The 13,385-nt window shown below is 46.2% G+C and overlaps 1 protein-coding gene across 14 annotated transcripts in view; it reads right to left on the bottom strand.

Moving 5' to 3' along the window:
- The window catches only part of CACNA1B (calcium voltage-gated channel subunit alpha1 B), a 264,962-nt gene that overhangs the window by 20,067 nt on the left and 231,510 nt on the right, over nucleotides 1-13,385 (bottom strand). For all 14 annotated transcript variants that reach the window (XM_048966416.1, XM_048966420.1, XM_048966419.1 and 11 more), the window contains 4 exons: nucleotides 13,146-13,237; nucleotides 11,628-11,778; nucleotides 8,284-8,411; nucleotides 2,090-2,186 (listed from right to left, as the gene is read on the bottom strand). In XM_048966416.1, coding sequence (XP_048822373.1) covers nucleotides 2,090-2,186; nucleotides 8,284-8,411; nucleotides 11,628-11,778; nucleotides 13,146-13,237 — 468 coding nt within the window. The remainder of the gene's footprint in view (nucleotides 1-2,089; nucleotides 2,187-8,283; nucleotides 8,412-11,627; nucleotides 11,779-13,145; nucleotides 13,238-13,385) is intronic.

Here is a 13,385-nt window from a genome sequence, read left to right as displayed (position 1 = left end):
TTTTTAAAAAATCTATATCGTCTCTTGGAGAGGGAGGGAGCAGAAATGATGCAGAGACCATGGGAAAAGTTCAGAACTGGTCTCGGGTTCATACTGCTGTGGTTTGTGGCTCTGTGATAAGGGACCAAATGAATCAGATTGCCCTCGAACTCAGAAACCTGATGTACAGTCAAGGTTTGGGCTGTTCAGTGGGAACCCCTCTCTACTTCTGGTTCAGCCACACATAGGCACCTTCTAGAGGTTTCTAAGTGGATGGGTAAAAATTAAACAGCTCTTTACATATATATATATATATATATATATAAATATACACACATACATATACATACATATATATACATACATATATATACATACATATATCTTAAAAACAAACCATCCGTGTGTACCCAGCTTCTGTGGGTTTTCTCTGTAAAGACCAATTAAACCAGAGACCAGCTAACTCAGAAGGAAAGGACAGATTTGGGAAGGCACAGCTGCAGTGCCTGCACCTAGGGAGTTCCTCTGCAGCAGCTGAGAGCCATCACAGAGAGACACAGAGACTCCTCACTATGGAAATCTGCCAAAAGCTTTGTTTAAAATGCTTATTTTAATACATGTTATTTATATATTCTTTTTTTTCCACCCTTCCTTTTAAAGATTTGGAGGGGAAGGGAGGAATAAGTGACAGCTTTATGCTTCTGGCACACGTGTGTGACCTCAGAGCTGTAACATCTCCAGCTCCCAGCAGTGTCTGCTCCCTGTGAAGCCAATGGGAACTCAGAGGTGCTAAAAGGAGCCACCGATTGCTCTAAAAGCTTTGGGGTTTCTGTGCATAATTGGTACCTTTGCAGAAGTGTTTATCTGTGTGGGTATCCATCTGAAATAGCTAGGAGGGCATTAAGGCAGCCGGGTTTCTCAAGTGGATTCGTGGTAAGGTGGTGATGAGTTGTTCAAACAGAAGTGCTCCTTTAAACAGCTTCTATTATAGCATCAAACTCGTCAAAAATGAGTATGGAAAAGATACCTAACTGCCTAGTTTTAAGGTTCTGCTCACTTTGCTCTTTATATCCCAACATGCAGAGGAAGGATCTTGCAGAAAGCCATATCTGAACCTCTTCCTGCTGCTATGTGTCCTGGCAGGCCTGGGTTTTTTGGCTTAATTAAAGTTCCGAAACCTGGCTTTCATAAAAGCTCAACAGAAAGAAAAAAAACCCCAGCATCTTTGGGAGGGACATTGTGATCTGAATCCACTGCGTCCCACTGCACCAAGCATGGCGAGGGGTGAGAATGAGGCTTGCTGGTACCCAAAATGAGGTCAACAGCAAAAAAAACCAACAACCCCGTTGAGTTTCATGGACACTGAGCTGAGCAATTCTGGGTGTTTATGGCAGACCTCTTCTGAAATAAATGGTGAAGTTTGGTGTTAAAAGATCCTGAGGAGCTGGCCCTGTTTGTGTCTGAATTACCACTGAGCTCATCAAGGCAGCAGCTGGCAAGCAGCCCTTCGGCTGTAATGCCTTCCTGCAGCTCAATTAAAAAGTTTTTCAGAATCAACAATCAGTTTGAGTGATTTCTTCATCTCACCATCTTAAATGCTCTGCATTAAAATAATTTCTTTCATGAGGGTATTTAAGGAGCCCTTCTGGCGTTGCCTCTGTTTAATAGCTCGCAAACTCCTACAGCACTGCCTACTCTAATTACACCAATCTAATTTAGAGGGGGGAAAACCACCATCGTACTGATGGGCTAGTGAGAGCGGTGGAAAGACAAATGGGGATTGTAGTGGCAGGGTAATTTACTCATTAGCACCCTCCCCAGAGTAGCCTAGATGGAAGCAGAATGAGAGAGAGAGAAACACTGATAGAAATAGCAGAGACATACTGAAAGACAAACTGACGTGCCACCGTTTCAAAGACCAAAAAAATGGTTACCAAAAAAAAAAAAAAAGAAAAAGAAAAAGCAGCAGATCCAAAATCCAGTCTGCTCGGGAAGCAGAGAGAGCACTCAGAAGGAGCCCAGGAACAACACTAACGTCACAGAAATGGCACCCGCTGCAGCCGCGGCACAAAAAGCTGGTGGGTTGGCAGGAGCTGCTGGGGTGGTCTACCTTATAGGCAACGCGAGCAGGGCATTTCTTTCCAAGGCCTAGAGGTGGGGACATGTGTCTCAGCATCTCATACATGTCTGTGTAACTGATGCGCCCGCTTGGAGTCAGAGGGAGAGAGGCAAAAGCAAGAGGAGACGGAAATCAAAGCAGAGCAGGACGGGGAAAAAGGGAGGTGGAGAAAGGGGAGGGCAACACAACGGAGCAAATGAGGAGGAGAGAGAAAGGGGAAAACAGACAAGAAAACAAGAGATCCGGTTAATCAGATTTCTCAGGAAAACAAAACCAAAGAAAGAGGTGGGTCAATCAAAGGTTCTCCACTTCCATTCTTGTGGTTCGGCACCCAACGTCTCCTCCTCGCCATGGGGAAGCCCCACATCCCCTGCAGCTGGGAATGATTGAGGTCTCGTTTGGGAGGGAGGGCTTGGGTTTGGGTTTTGGGGGCAGAGGTGTGCTTCCTCTGCCTGCTCCCCAAACAGGTCCAAGAGGCTGTGATCACCATGCCAGGGACAGCTGGTAGGCAGAGTTATGGGACAGGGGGCTTTCCCTCAGCAAATGAAGAGCTGGGTTTTCAGGTTAGCCTATAGACTGCCAGAGAAGAAATAGCTATTTCTAATCCTAAAACTCCTAATTTGCTCAGGGGCACAGACGAGGACTGCTCTAAGTCAAAGGTGCAAGTCTGCAGATCTCCAGCTAGACTGAATGTGGGGTCGGCAAAACCAGAGCCCAGCACCCAACCTGCAGGATGGTGGTGGAAAGTGGACTTGTTTCTGCCTTGCATTGCATGGGCCCCTCTCTCCTCAGCCCAACACCCACTGCCTGCCTTCACCACCGACTGGATGCCCTGTGTGTCATGGAAGCCCTTCAAGCAGGACAGTTGCAGAAGCAGGCACTGCATGCCGGCCTGCTGCCCTGACACGTGTCTCAAATCCTGCACTGATGCAGGAGTAGGCGGACGAGAGAACTTACCCTGCCAAACCCATCTATTCCTGTCCTTAGTGACTAAAGCATTTAACATACCTCTCCGGCTTCATAGCCCAGAGTTAATCTGAAAGCTGATGAGAGACAGAAATTGTAATTGCAGCCAATGATTTCCCCCTGGCTTCCCTCCTCTGCTCCTGGCAGAGGGCTCGGCGCCTCTGAATTCTTGGCAGTGCCCATCCTCTGCTCTCCACCTTCGCTCCCAAGCGTTGCACACCTTCAAGAGGTTCCCTGCTGTATCTAACATAACTCAGAGACATGAGTGTTGCTGCTCCCAAGGCAACCTCTGGCTCTTGCAGTCGGGTGGACTCAAAGCTCATCCCTTCATCTCTTCCCTGCCTGGTCAACCAGCCCATTCCTAAATGCCCTTCCAGCTCAGGAAAAGGAAGGGTTCAAACCTGAGTCACTCAACTAGAGGGACAACATTGCAAAGCCCCCCAAGAATCTTGCTGCTCCCCAGAAATCCTGGGATAGTATCTCTCTCTGGCATATAGATGTAAAGTGAGGCACTTAGACACTGTGCTGCTTTTCCCTAACACTTCCCACCCAGCCTCTGCGTGATGCAAGCTCGAGGGTTGGCTGTCTCATAAGGCTGCCTGGCCCCAGCCAGCTGGGTGTGGGAAGGGATGGGGCAGGGATGAGATGCACAGAGGAGCGAGGAGGCAGTCCATCAATCATTCCTTGGTCAGGCAACCAAGTTTTGTTACGTTACAGTTTCCTTTCTGTACCGTTTGCATTTGCACTTGGGGGTAAAAACAAAAAAAAAGAAATAAAAACAGAACTGAAAATGCTGGAGGGAGTCTCTGAAGTTGCAAACCTTGTATGCCACCCTATGAGGGCACTTCTTTCCTAAGCCCAGGGGTGGAGCAATTACACGTAACAAATTGTACATATCCTTATAATGAATCCGGCAACTGGAAAGAAAACATCAGAAGTTATGACAGCAAAAACATGGGGAATCAGCCTTTCCCTTGCAAACAGAAGAGGTTGGAAGGACAAACCACGCTGAAAAGCAAAGTTAGCCTGATAACAACTGAGCTTGTGATGAAGAAGTGACTTTAACACAGATGGAGAGAGAGACAGAGTGCTTCCTGCTGCTCAATAAAAGCTTCATTTTCGTATTTCTTTCACAAAACCTTCCGTGTCATAAGGTAGAATTCCCATCCATTGCATTCACTTTCCAGCATCACCGTGTTTCACCTCTCGATGCCTGAGCATCTGCCTACAGAAGGCACCTACCCACTGCCCAAGCACTGAGCAGTAAAACCAGGGCCTGCAGCACACCAATGGTTTACTTAATGGATTATCACTGGGATTTGGATGAGCAGGTTCAACAGAGCTTGGGAACCTCCACCTCCCGCTGCTATTACCTGCATAGCCTCAGCTTGCTGTGTGGACAGTAAGCAACGTGCTGGAGGGAGAGAAACTGCACCGCAAGGTCCACCAGCACTGGGAAAACGGAGTCTTCATCACCACAAGGTGAAATCAGATGCCCTGAGGCAGCTTCACAGTTGGTCTAATTAACTCACAACAATACTTTCAGCCAATTTGACAGGAGGATTAGATTTCTTAATCTTCTGCACGTAACCAAATCATGTGCAAAAGAACGACCTCTAAAGAAAAATGAGATGATGTGGCTTCACTGTGTTTATTTCTGTACATTACATGAAGAAGGCTGGAATATTTTGGAAATGCTCCTTCAATATCACTGCTTTTTTGGATGTGAAAAGTTAAGATCTACTCAAAACCTTCACAATCAACTCAAAATATTAATTTAGAAGCAGATCAAATAGGGCTGTGTATGTCTTGGCTGCAGGCCTAATTGTAGTTACAAAACGTGCATTGGTTTAACTGAGTCGAGTAGTTCACCCCAATTTTAGAAGGGTTTTGCCAAATCAGTGTGTAGCAAATGCACAGGAGCATTTCCCTGCTTTCTCCATGAGTCAGTGGGACTCCTCCTTGGCTGTCCCTTGTCCAGCATTCAGGAATAAGGAATGGGAAGGCTGACCAACATTCCCAATAGCTCCAAGGTTTGTGCACTGGGGAGCAGGGCACAAGGGAGGAAATTCTCACTTCATATATCTCAGATGTAAAGGAAATGCTCTTTCTCAGCTCACCCTTCAGTTCAGTGCTATCCTGGTTAACTCGCAGCCTCAGACCTCGTGTGCGTTTGCTCTCCTGCTCTCTCCTTTTCTGTGATGCCTGAGGTCTCTGCTACCCCTAAATCCAACACTTTTACCACACTTGCCCCCCAAGTGCCACACACATTCACAACAGCTGCTAGCTGCACTTTTTAACTTCACTTTGGAATATATTTTCCAGGAAAATTTTAAAGAAAGTTGGAGGTTATAACGAAGCCAGGGGTTTCTGACATCAGAAATAGGTACGTCAATGCACACACAGTTAAGTCCACATTGAAAATGCTACCTACAGAACAAAAATATTACAGAATTTGCACTTCTTTGCCAGCCAGCATCTTTCATCAAGGGTCTCAAGCTACAGAAGGTGGCAAACACCATCATTTCCTTTTGCATGGGACAGCCAAGGGGGAGACTGTGAGAGAAGGCATGAAACAGTCAAAGATGGAAGCAAAAGCTAACAGCCTGGGACTCTTCCTTCATGCAAATTGTACTATGGTCACTATTTATCATAACAATATACTGGGAGTTGACACCGACAAATTGGCTGGAAGCTTTTTTTCAGCAAGTTTGACCAACTAAGGGAACAAACAGAGAATGGATTCCCAACAGCCCTGCATCCTCAGCTGAAAAGTGGGTGCTTGGTCCTGCTGGGAGCAACGCCTTACGGGACAGTTTGTTCAGCTCCATCCTTGGATCACCATTGGGAGATACAAAATCCAAGGCCGCAACGGAGTTCAGCCCAAACCTTCAAAAGATTTGCTCTGGCCTTAAACTAGAAATGGATTTGGGATTGCTCTTGCATTGTGCAAATGTCAGCCCCACTGTGAAAACATAAATGATTTCAGTGGAACGATTCACACATGGAAAATGCAGAACATGCACACGTTTTGGGACCAAGGCTTGAGTACCACGCCTCAGCTTCCCTTGCTTTGCACTTCTGTCCCTAGTTGCTCTGCCAACATCAACAGCTCCACACCAAAGCAAAATGGGAGCAAGATTAGGGAAAAAATCAGAATCAGGATCTTTATTTATGGCGTATTTTGTGTTAGCAGCTCTAGAAGCGAATGGGTGAACGCCCCACGAAACATCCTTAAACTTTAATGGGCAGAAAGCTCCTGAACATATAAACATGAATATAAAACTGCACTGGTACTTATGATTTCCCCTCACGGTGTGTGACTTCTCCCACGGATGATAATCAGGCTGTTTTTAAGTCGAAAAGGGGCGCATCCAACTTCTCAGCCTGAGATTTCCGAGTGGCAAGAGATAGGATTGGATTTGCAATAGAAAAACAGTTATTTACTCCCTGCCAAATACCCACAAAGGACATGTCTGTCTTACGGAGCACGTGGTAAGGAAAAGCTGCTCAGAGATTACAAGCTTCCAGCATGTGCTGTGCCACATACGTGCAGGCCTGTTGTATAGATGGCTTGGAGCTAGTTAAAAATCACACACAGGTCATTTTGGGTAGGTTTACTCTTAAAGTTAGTCTAAATCAATTTTAGCGAGATCTTCAAGTGGTTTAATTGCATCCTAGCAGGGAGTTTCAGATCCCGATTATACAAACCCTGCCTGCATCTGCCTCCACTGAAGAGAAACAAAGAAGTGCAAAGGTTTAAAGAGCTGCAGGCAGCTTCCTCGCACAGGCAGAGGGGATTCTCTGCAGTGTAACTTGTGGGGAGGAAGATGGAAACAAAATTAGCAGGGCTCGGAAAAGAAAAAGCTTCTCAGCAGGCAAATGCCCAAGCTGCAGATTATTGAGGAACCTGTTGTGACCTGTAACTCAAAGCATCCCGAAATGACAGTGACAGTCACCAGCACTATCATGTGGCTTTACACAGACAAAGGGAATAACAAAATATTCAAGTCAGTCTTGCTCTAGAAGTGATCCCCAGCCCAAATTATCTCTCTGTATTTCTCCATCCCTTAAAAGGCTGCAGCAGTGGCTCCTGGGTCTGCCACAGCACAGAGCTGCTCCTGAGGGGCTGTGCTGCCAAGCGAAGGGGTTTGGCTTCCCCAGCTGTTATCTTAGGGTGGGAAAAAGCAAAGACAAAACAGTAAAACCAAATACTTCATCATCATGTTGGGAGAAAAGCATTTTCTTCTTTACCACGGTCACATATCAGAAACATTTCATCAGAGGCTCACTGAAATCTCAAATGTTTTCAAAGTCAGGCTTACTGCATTTTCTTCTTATTATTTCACGTGTCTTAGGTTTCAACTGCATGCCCCAAACTTAAATATTATTTATAAGAACAAAATCTCCCTCTACAATGATGCTGTCATCAGAAGGAGGCTTCCAAGATCAAAACATAGGGTTCTATGAGAAACGTCCATTTAAAAATCCTGCTTTCAGCAACAGCACCCTCATGTTAACAGGCCTTGCATCACACCCTGCTGTCTTACAGGTGCCTGAAAGCAAAAGATCCATTCTGGACCCACAGTACTGTATTAGCAGAAGCCAAGCAGTGGAGTTTGTCATCTCCTTTCAAAGGAGAGAGAGCATCTTGCAAACCTGAAGGTTGTGTGTGACCCCATGTCTCTGCACAGGATTTGTGAAGCTGCTCACGTGCTTCTCAGATAGGATAGGAATGCTGCCTGCTTAAGGAGCAGTGAGGCTTAGCTTCACAAGTCAAGAAAAACTGCCAATGGCAGCACGTTCAGCTTATCTTTGGCCTGAGATGCAGGAACCAAAGGCAATCAAAACTGCTTTTGGAAAAACTAAATATCGTTTTTGCTTGGCCATTCAGCCAAGATTACTTGAATTTATCCTATTATTTTTTGGCCTTACATGTGCATGGGGTGACAGTGGTTGTGTTTGGCTTTACTGAGTTGTTGGTTTAGGTCTATCTCGTGTGTACTGAACAGAAATTCTCTTGTAATGACATCAGATTAATTCATCTCCAATACATAGTGAACTTTAAATGGATCATTTACCTCACACATTACTTCAATTTTTACACATTTTTCTTTCTGGAGCTGCATTCACATTCAGAACAGGCTGTGTGCATAAACATGATACCTGTATGCAACATAAATCCTTTTCTCCACATGCAAGTATAAGAGCACACATACCAGGCAGCTGGGTCGTATTCAGCCCAGACACGAACAAACTCATCCAAATGATGGGGCCCAAGGATGGAGGAGTCTCTTGTCAAGTATTCAAAGTTGTCCATGATTACAGCCACAAACAGGTTCAACATCTGCAGAGAAGAAGCAGTTATGAAGTTAGGCAGAACAGAAAAATAAAAGCAGGAAGGTTAAGAGGGTGATGAATTTCTTAGCAAGACACGCGATTCCCACATTGTGGTTGTTGGCCAGGAATTGCCTACATCTCCCCCTGGAGCTGCCTTTTGCTTGCAGGGTAGCAGCCCTGCCCCGTCCCCTTCACTGCAAGAGCCAAGTGCTGCAGGTAGATGGGAAGTGAGAGGTATCCTCAGGACTTCTTGCTGGGGTTGTCAGCCCCCTCCCCACCTGAAACCCACAGCCTCACATCAGAAAGATTTAGGCTTGCACAAGGCCACTGTAAAGGCAGCAGATTGGCTGCTTACAGGCCCTTGAGCAGAGAACCTCTGAAATTGCGTGGATTTTAACACATTGAGAAAAAAATACTATGATGAACAACGTTTCTTTCCTTCTTACAGGCGCACAGCAAGGCACCTGATTTTCCCATTCTCACAGTAGGGCCACTTCTTTCTGGATATCAGCCCAAACCACACAACTCCACCCAGCACATCACCACGACGTGTTACTGACAACCTGAGAGAGACCAAAAAGCTCATACACTCTTCAGAATGAACCTGGCAAAGCCAGGACTGGGTTCTTGGGGCCATGCTGTCCTCCCTGCCCTCTGCAAGTCAGTTCCAGCGCCACCGTGTGCAGCAAGTCTGCGTGGCTCTTGACCATGGAGAGTTTGGCAGCATCTCTATCAGCAGTGAGGTTCTGCAGCACAGACTGGTGGAACAGTCCAGCTGTTGCTGCTTCACCAACTGGATTGTGCCAGCTCTTCCTGCACCTTGATATCAAAGCAAATCAAGACAAAATAGCTGGAAGAAAAGCCATTCTTCAGCCTGAATATCCTATCTTAGGCTTGTAACAATTCAAACCTTTACAGCTCCCCTGAAAGACAAGGGCAGGACACACAATAGTCTCCTCTTCCTCATGTTCTGCTAACAGAACCCAGAGAATGCTTTTAGTATATTAAGAGCTTCCTCTTATTAAAGCCAGAGGAACAGACACAAGGATTTCAATGGGAAAAGATCAAGCCACAGCGGGCGGGATGGAAAAGCAGGAGGGAGGATGGACATGGATGTTCCCGTGTCATTCAAAGCCCTGGTGGGCACAAAGAACATTCCCATCCTTTTTGTCCCTGCTGCTGTGAGTGCTGCTGCTCTGCTCCATGGCAGCAAATAGCAAAGATGAGCTGAAGGCAGCCATCCCCAGCTGATCAGCATCTGCCAGCCATTAAAAGAAAACCAGTCGAGGTTTGGGGCTTGTGTAGTTTTCCTATCCCCGAGCAATCTGGAAAGAGGAAGAGGTCTTACTATGGGAGTGGGCACAATTCACTGCTGCAGACAAGCACAGTCCACAACAAGCCACCATATCCATATGCTGATGCAGAGACTTCCAAAATAGCCCTGGAAACACCAGCAATGCTACGAGTACCCCACACATATCACAGGACCCCCAGAGAATCAATAGGTAGTAAAACCTGTGTGAATTTTCCCCTTGAGCCCCTTGCATTGCTCCCAGCTCCAGCTGTGGCTCGGTACAGTTTTCCCTTATTTACATAAAGCTGCTTCTAAAGTTTCAGTATTTTTCTTAATTTCAATTTATACTTTTCTACAGCATAAATTTAAAGGAGAAAAATGGCGCCAGGCTGGGCATCCACAAAGAGCTAGAAACAATATCAAAAAGCAAACACATTACCCAATTTCCCCCCAAATCCACGGTGTAACAACACCCAGCAAACCATAAAAACGTTTCCTCTTGGCAGGGCTGCAGCTCTGTAATGCTTTAATCGCCTGTGGGGAACCGCACGTTTCCTTGCAGTGAAGTGCTGAGCACATTTGAAGAAATGAGTTCCAGCCCTGGCTGCAGCAGTCCAGCTGCTTGGCACCCAAGCTCCTGGTCTGGGAGTTGGACATCCTCCCTTGGATCTTTTTGGGCTCCCCACTTGCCCTGCCAGCAAATGAGGTTTCAATGGGAGTTCCAAGAGCTCACGCAAAGCAGCGTTCAAAGCTGGATTTCACACAGATGTGCCCCAGCCTTCAGGCCTGCTACTGCATCTCAGGGCTGATGGAAGCCAAAGAGGAAGAGCCATTTTTCTTTCTTTTTTAATTGCTATGATTATTACGAAATAAAGAAGTTTAGGAGCAATGGCACTCTTGAAGATACCCATGAGAACACCTGACTTTTGGGGAAGGATTTGTACAAGGAAGGATTTAGGCTTTGAAGTACAGAGTACAGTCTGTAAATGGAGCATTAACTTCCAGGAGCTTTCAGGGCTCCATGGTTTTAATACATGCAGAAGAAATAATCCCTGGGATGTCAGAGGGGCAACAGCAGCTGGACACAGGATCTCAGTAGGGTCCATTGAAGTTGGTCTATCAATACACGACATCAAACTGCCACATGTACCTCTTTTTGCTGGGTAAAGGTTTCTGATGATAGCAGGGATTAGCTGCACAAAGCACCAGATCTTGTATTTTAAAGCCAAGGCATGAAACTGAAAGCAGGTTTGATTGGCAGCTTTTGGGGGCTTTTTCAGAGCCGTGATTTTTATCTCTTGCTGCTTGAAGTTTAATTGGGTCCCTGTCCCTGGTTTTCTATTTCTCTGTTCCAGCAGCACAGGAAAGATCCAAACCCTGAGAGCAGAAGGCTTTTTATGCACACAAGTGATTAGAAAGACATTGGTATGTATTAAAATCTTAAAGCCAGCCCCTTAGGACAGCCACAGGCACAAACAGAGCACAAAAGCTCCATGTACCTTCATATCTAAGGGTCTCCTGACACTATGTCAGAAGAAAATGCATTTATTTGGTAAAGAAAACAAAACATGCCATCAAGCAAGCTCAGTGCTGTCAGCTGCCTGCTCCAAGCACTTCTCAACCAATGTTATCTTGGCCATTCCCATCCTGCCCTTCCCATCCCCTTCTTCAAAGGACCACGTTACAAATCAAGACAAAACAGATTAATGCTTAACTCCAAATATCAGATCCCCCGTGGGAAGAAAGATAAAAACAGTGCTTCCCTTTAAACTAACGACTAAATGGTCTCTTTGGGGATTAAAGGGATCTTAGCACCAGGAGGATAAATAGTTTTTAGCAAACATTGTGTAAATCACAATTGGGGAGAAGAAGGAAACAAGAGGGTGGGGATGGCTTGGAGCTTCCCCAGCCTTTTAGGGACTGGCTTACCAGGAAGGAGCAGAGGAAGATGAACGACACGAAGTAGAAATAGGCGAAGTCGCTGCCGCATTCGTTCTTGGTGAGGCCAGAGAGCGGGTCGCAGGCCCTGCTGCTCAGGCATGACAGCATGATCTCATGCCAGGCTTCCCCTGTGGCACTCCTGTGGACAAATAGGCAGAAGGGTGTGAGCTCATCCCCACCTGTTAACCAAGGTAATTAGGAGGAGGTGTGCGCCCAGGTGGAGAGAGATATATTTGCATTAAGAGCCCAAGCTGCCAACCTGCTGTCATGAGAAATAAAAGGAGAATAATTCCGTCTGATGCATGGAGATCAAGGAAAAGAAACAGGCTCAGGTAAGCCAAGTTAGGTTGGTTTCAGGGAGGATAAGATCACACTGATTTAAACAAGTCAACAGCAACATGGAAATGTGAATAGATGCAGTTTGCATTGCCTCCTTTTGAAGCACCTGATGTTTCTGTCCTAGCATTGGCTGCAAGCCCAGCTGAGATGCTGGGAAACAAATGCAGCCTCCTCCCCTGGAATCCCTCATTTCTCTTGTCAGAAGGTGCAGAAGCACCAGGAAAGTCTGACTGGTCGCAGGATCTGGGTTTTCTCCATCCTTTCCCTTCTCCCATTTTGGGTATGAAAGCTGAAATAGCAGATAGGTATAACCCAAATAAATCCTAACTTCTCCCTTTCACTGTGGGGATAAAAAGTAATCAAAAGGAAAACACTGGCAGTCCCAGAATGTCCATCCTCAAAAGAAACCAACCCCAGCAACACACATGCATGGATCAGAGGCAGGGGGATCCTCATGTTTGCTGATGTCAGCTTTTCACATAACCTCAGGTTTTCTCCCAGTGATTTCTGCACCGTGCTCAGAGGTGCCTTTAGGGCCACCCCACAGCTTCCTATAGAGCTCAGCCCATTGCAGTGCTGCTCACAGCTACACAAAGTGGGTGCAAAGCTTTTCATCCTGCCACTGAGACTTCAGATCTGAAAAACACCCTTACAATCACACAAGATGTGAAACCACTTCCAAACAAAATGAATTCCAGTGAGCAGCAGCATCGGGCAAAGACCCTGGGCTGAGTCTGGGATACAGGAATCCTTATTTACCCCATAGTAACAGCAATGGGAGGCAAAAATTGGGATATTGAGCCAGGCCATAAGCCTCGCTCCTGTGCTCTGGGATGATCTGGTGCTCAGTGCAAACTGAAACAGCTCCTAGATCACTCTGGTTTGTACAGCATAAGATATCAGCAGCATTTAGTCCTTAAACCTCACTCCCTCATGCAGAAACCTGCTTCCCATCACAGTCCTGCTGCCTCTGCCCACTCCCTCCCACTGTGTGGCATTCAGAGTTTTGGCTGCAGTGGCTATTCTGAGCTGGAGAACTGCATTTCCACTTGGCTTCACAGAAACTATGCAAACCCAGACCTATGCAGGATATCATTACCAGCACCAAGACACAAAGACTTTCTTGCTGCCCACCTGCAAGCCTTGTGGCATTCAGTATCAGCTTACCTGAACAGAAGCATCAGGGCTTGAAGGAAGGTACGGAAATTATTGTGCCGATTGATGGAGGTTTCATCATTTAGTGCAATGTTTCCAAATACCTGCCACAGAAAGCAGAAGGGGTTCAGGGCAAATGCAGCCTGCTGCAGAATCACGTGGGAATCATGAGCATAGGAGAAAAGGTAGGAAAAGGATTTGCCCTCCTTCAAGGCAGACAGAAATGTGTTGTGAAGAACAAATGGCGGAAAA

Source organism: Lagopus muta, chromosome 19, assembly GCF_023343835.1.
Source record: "Lagopus muta isolate bLagMut1 chromosome 19, bLagMut1 primary, whole genome shotgun sequence".
NCBI classification, from domain to species: Eukaryota; Metazoa; Chordata; class Aves; order Galliformes; family Phasianidae; genus Lagopus; species Lagopus muta.
This window is presented reverse-complemented; position numbering and strand designations above follow the sequence as displayed.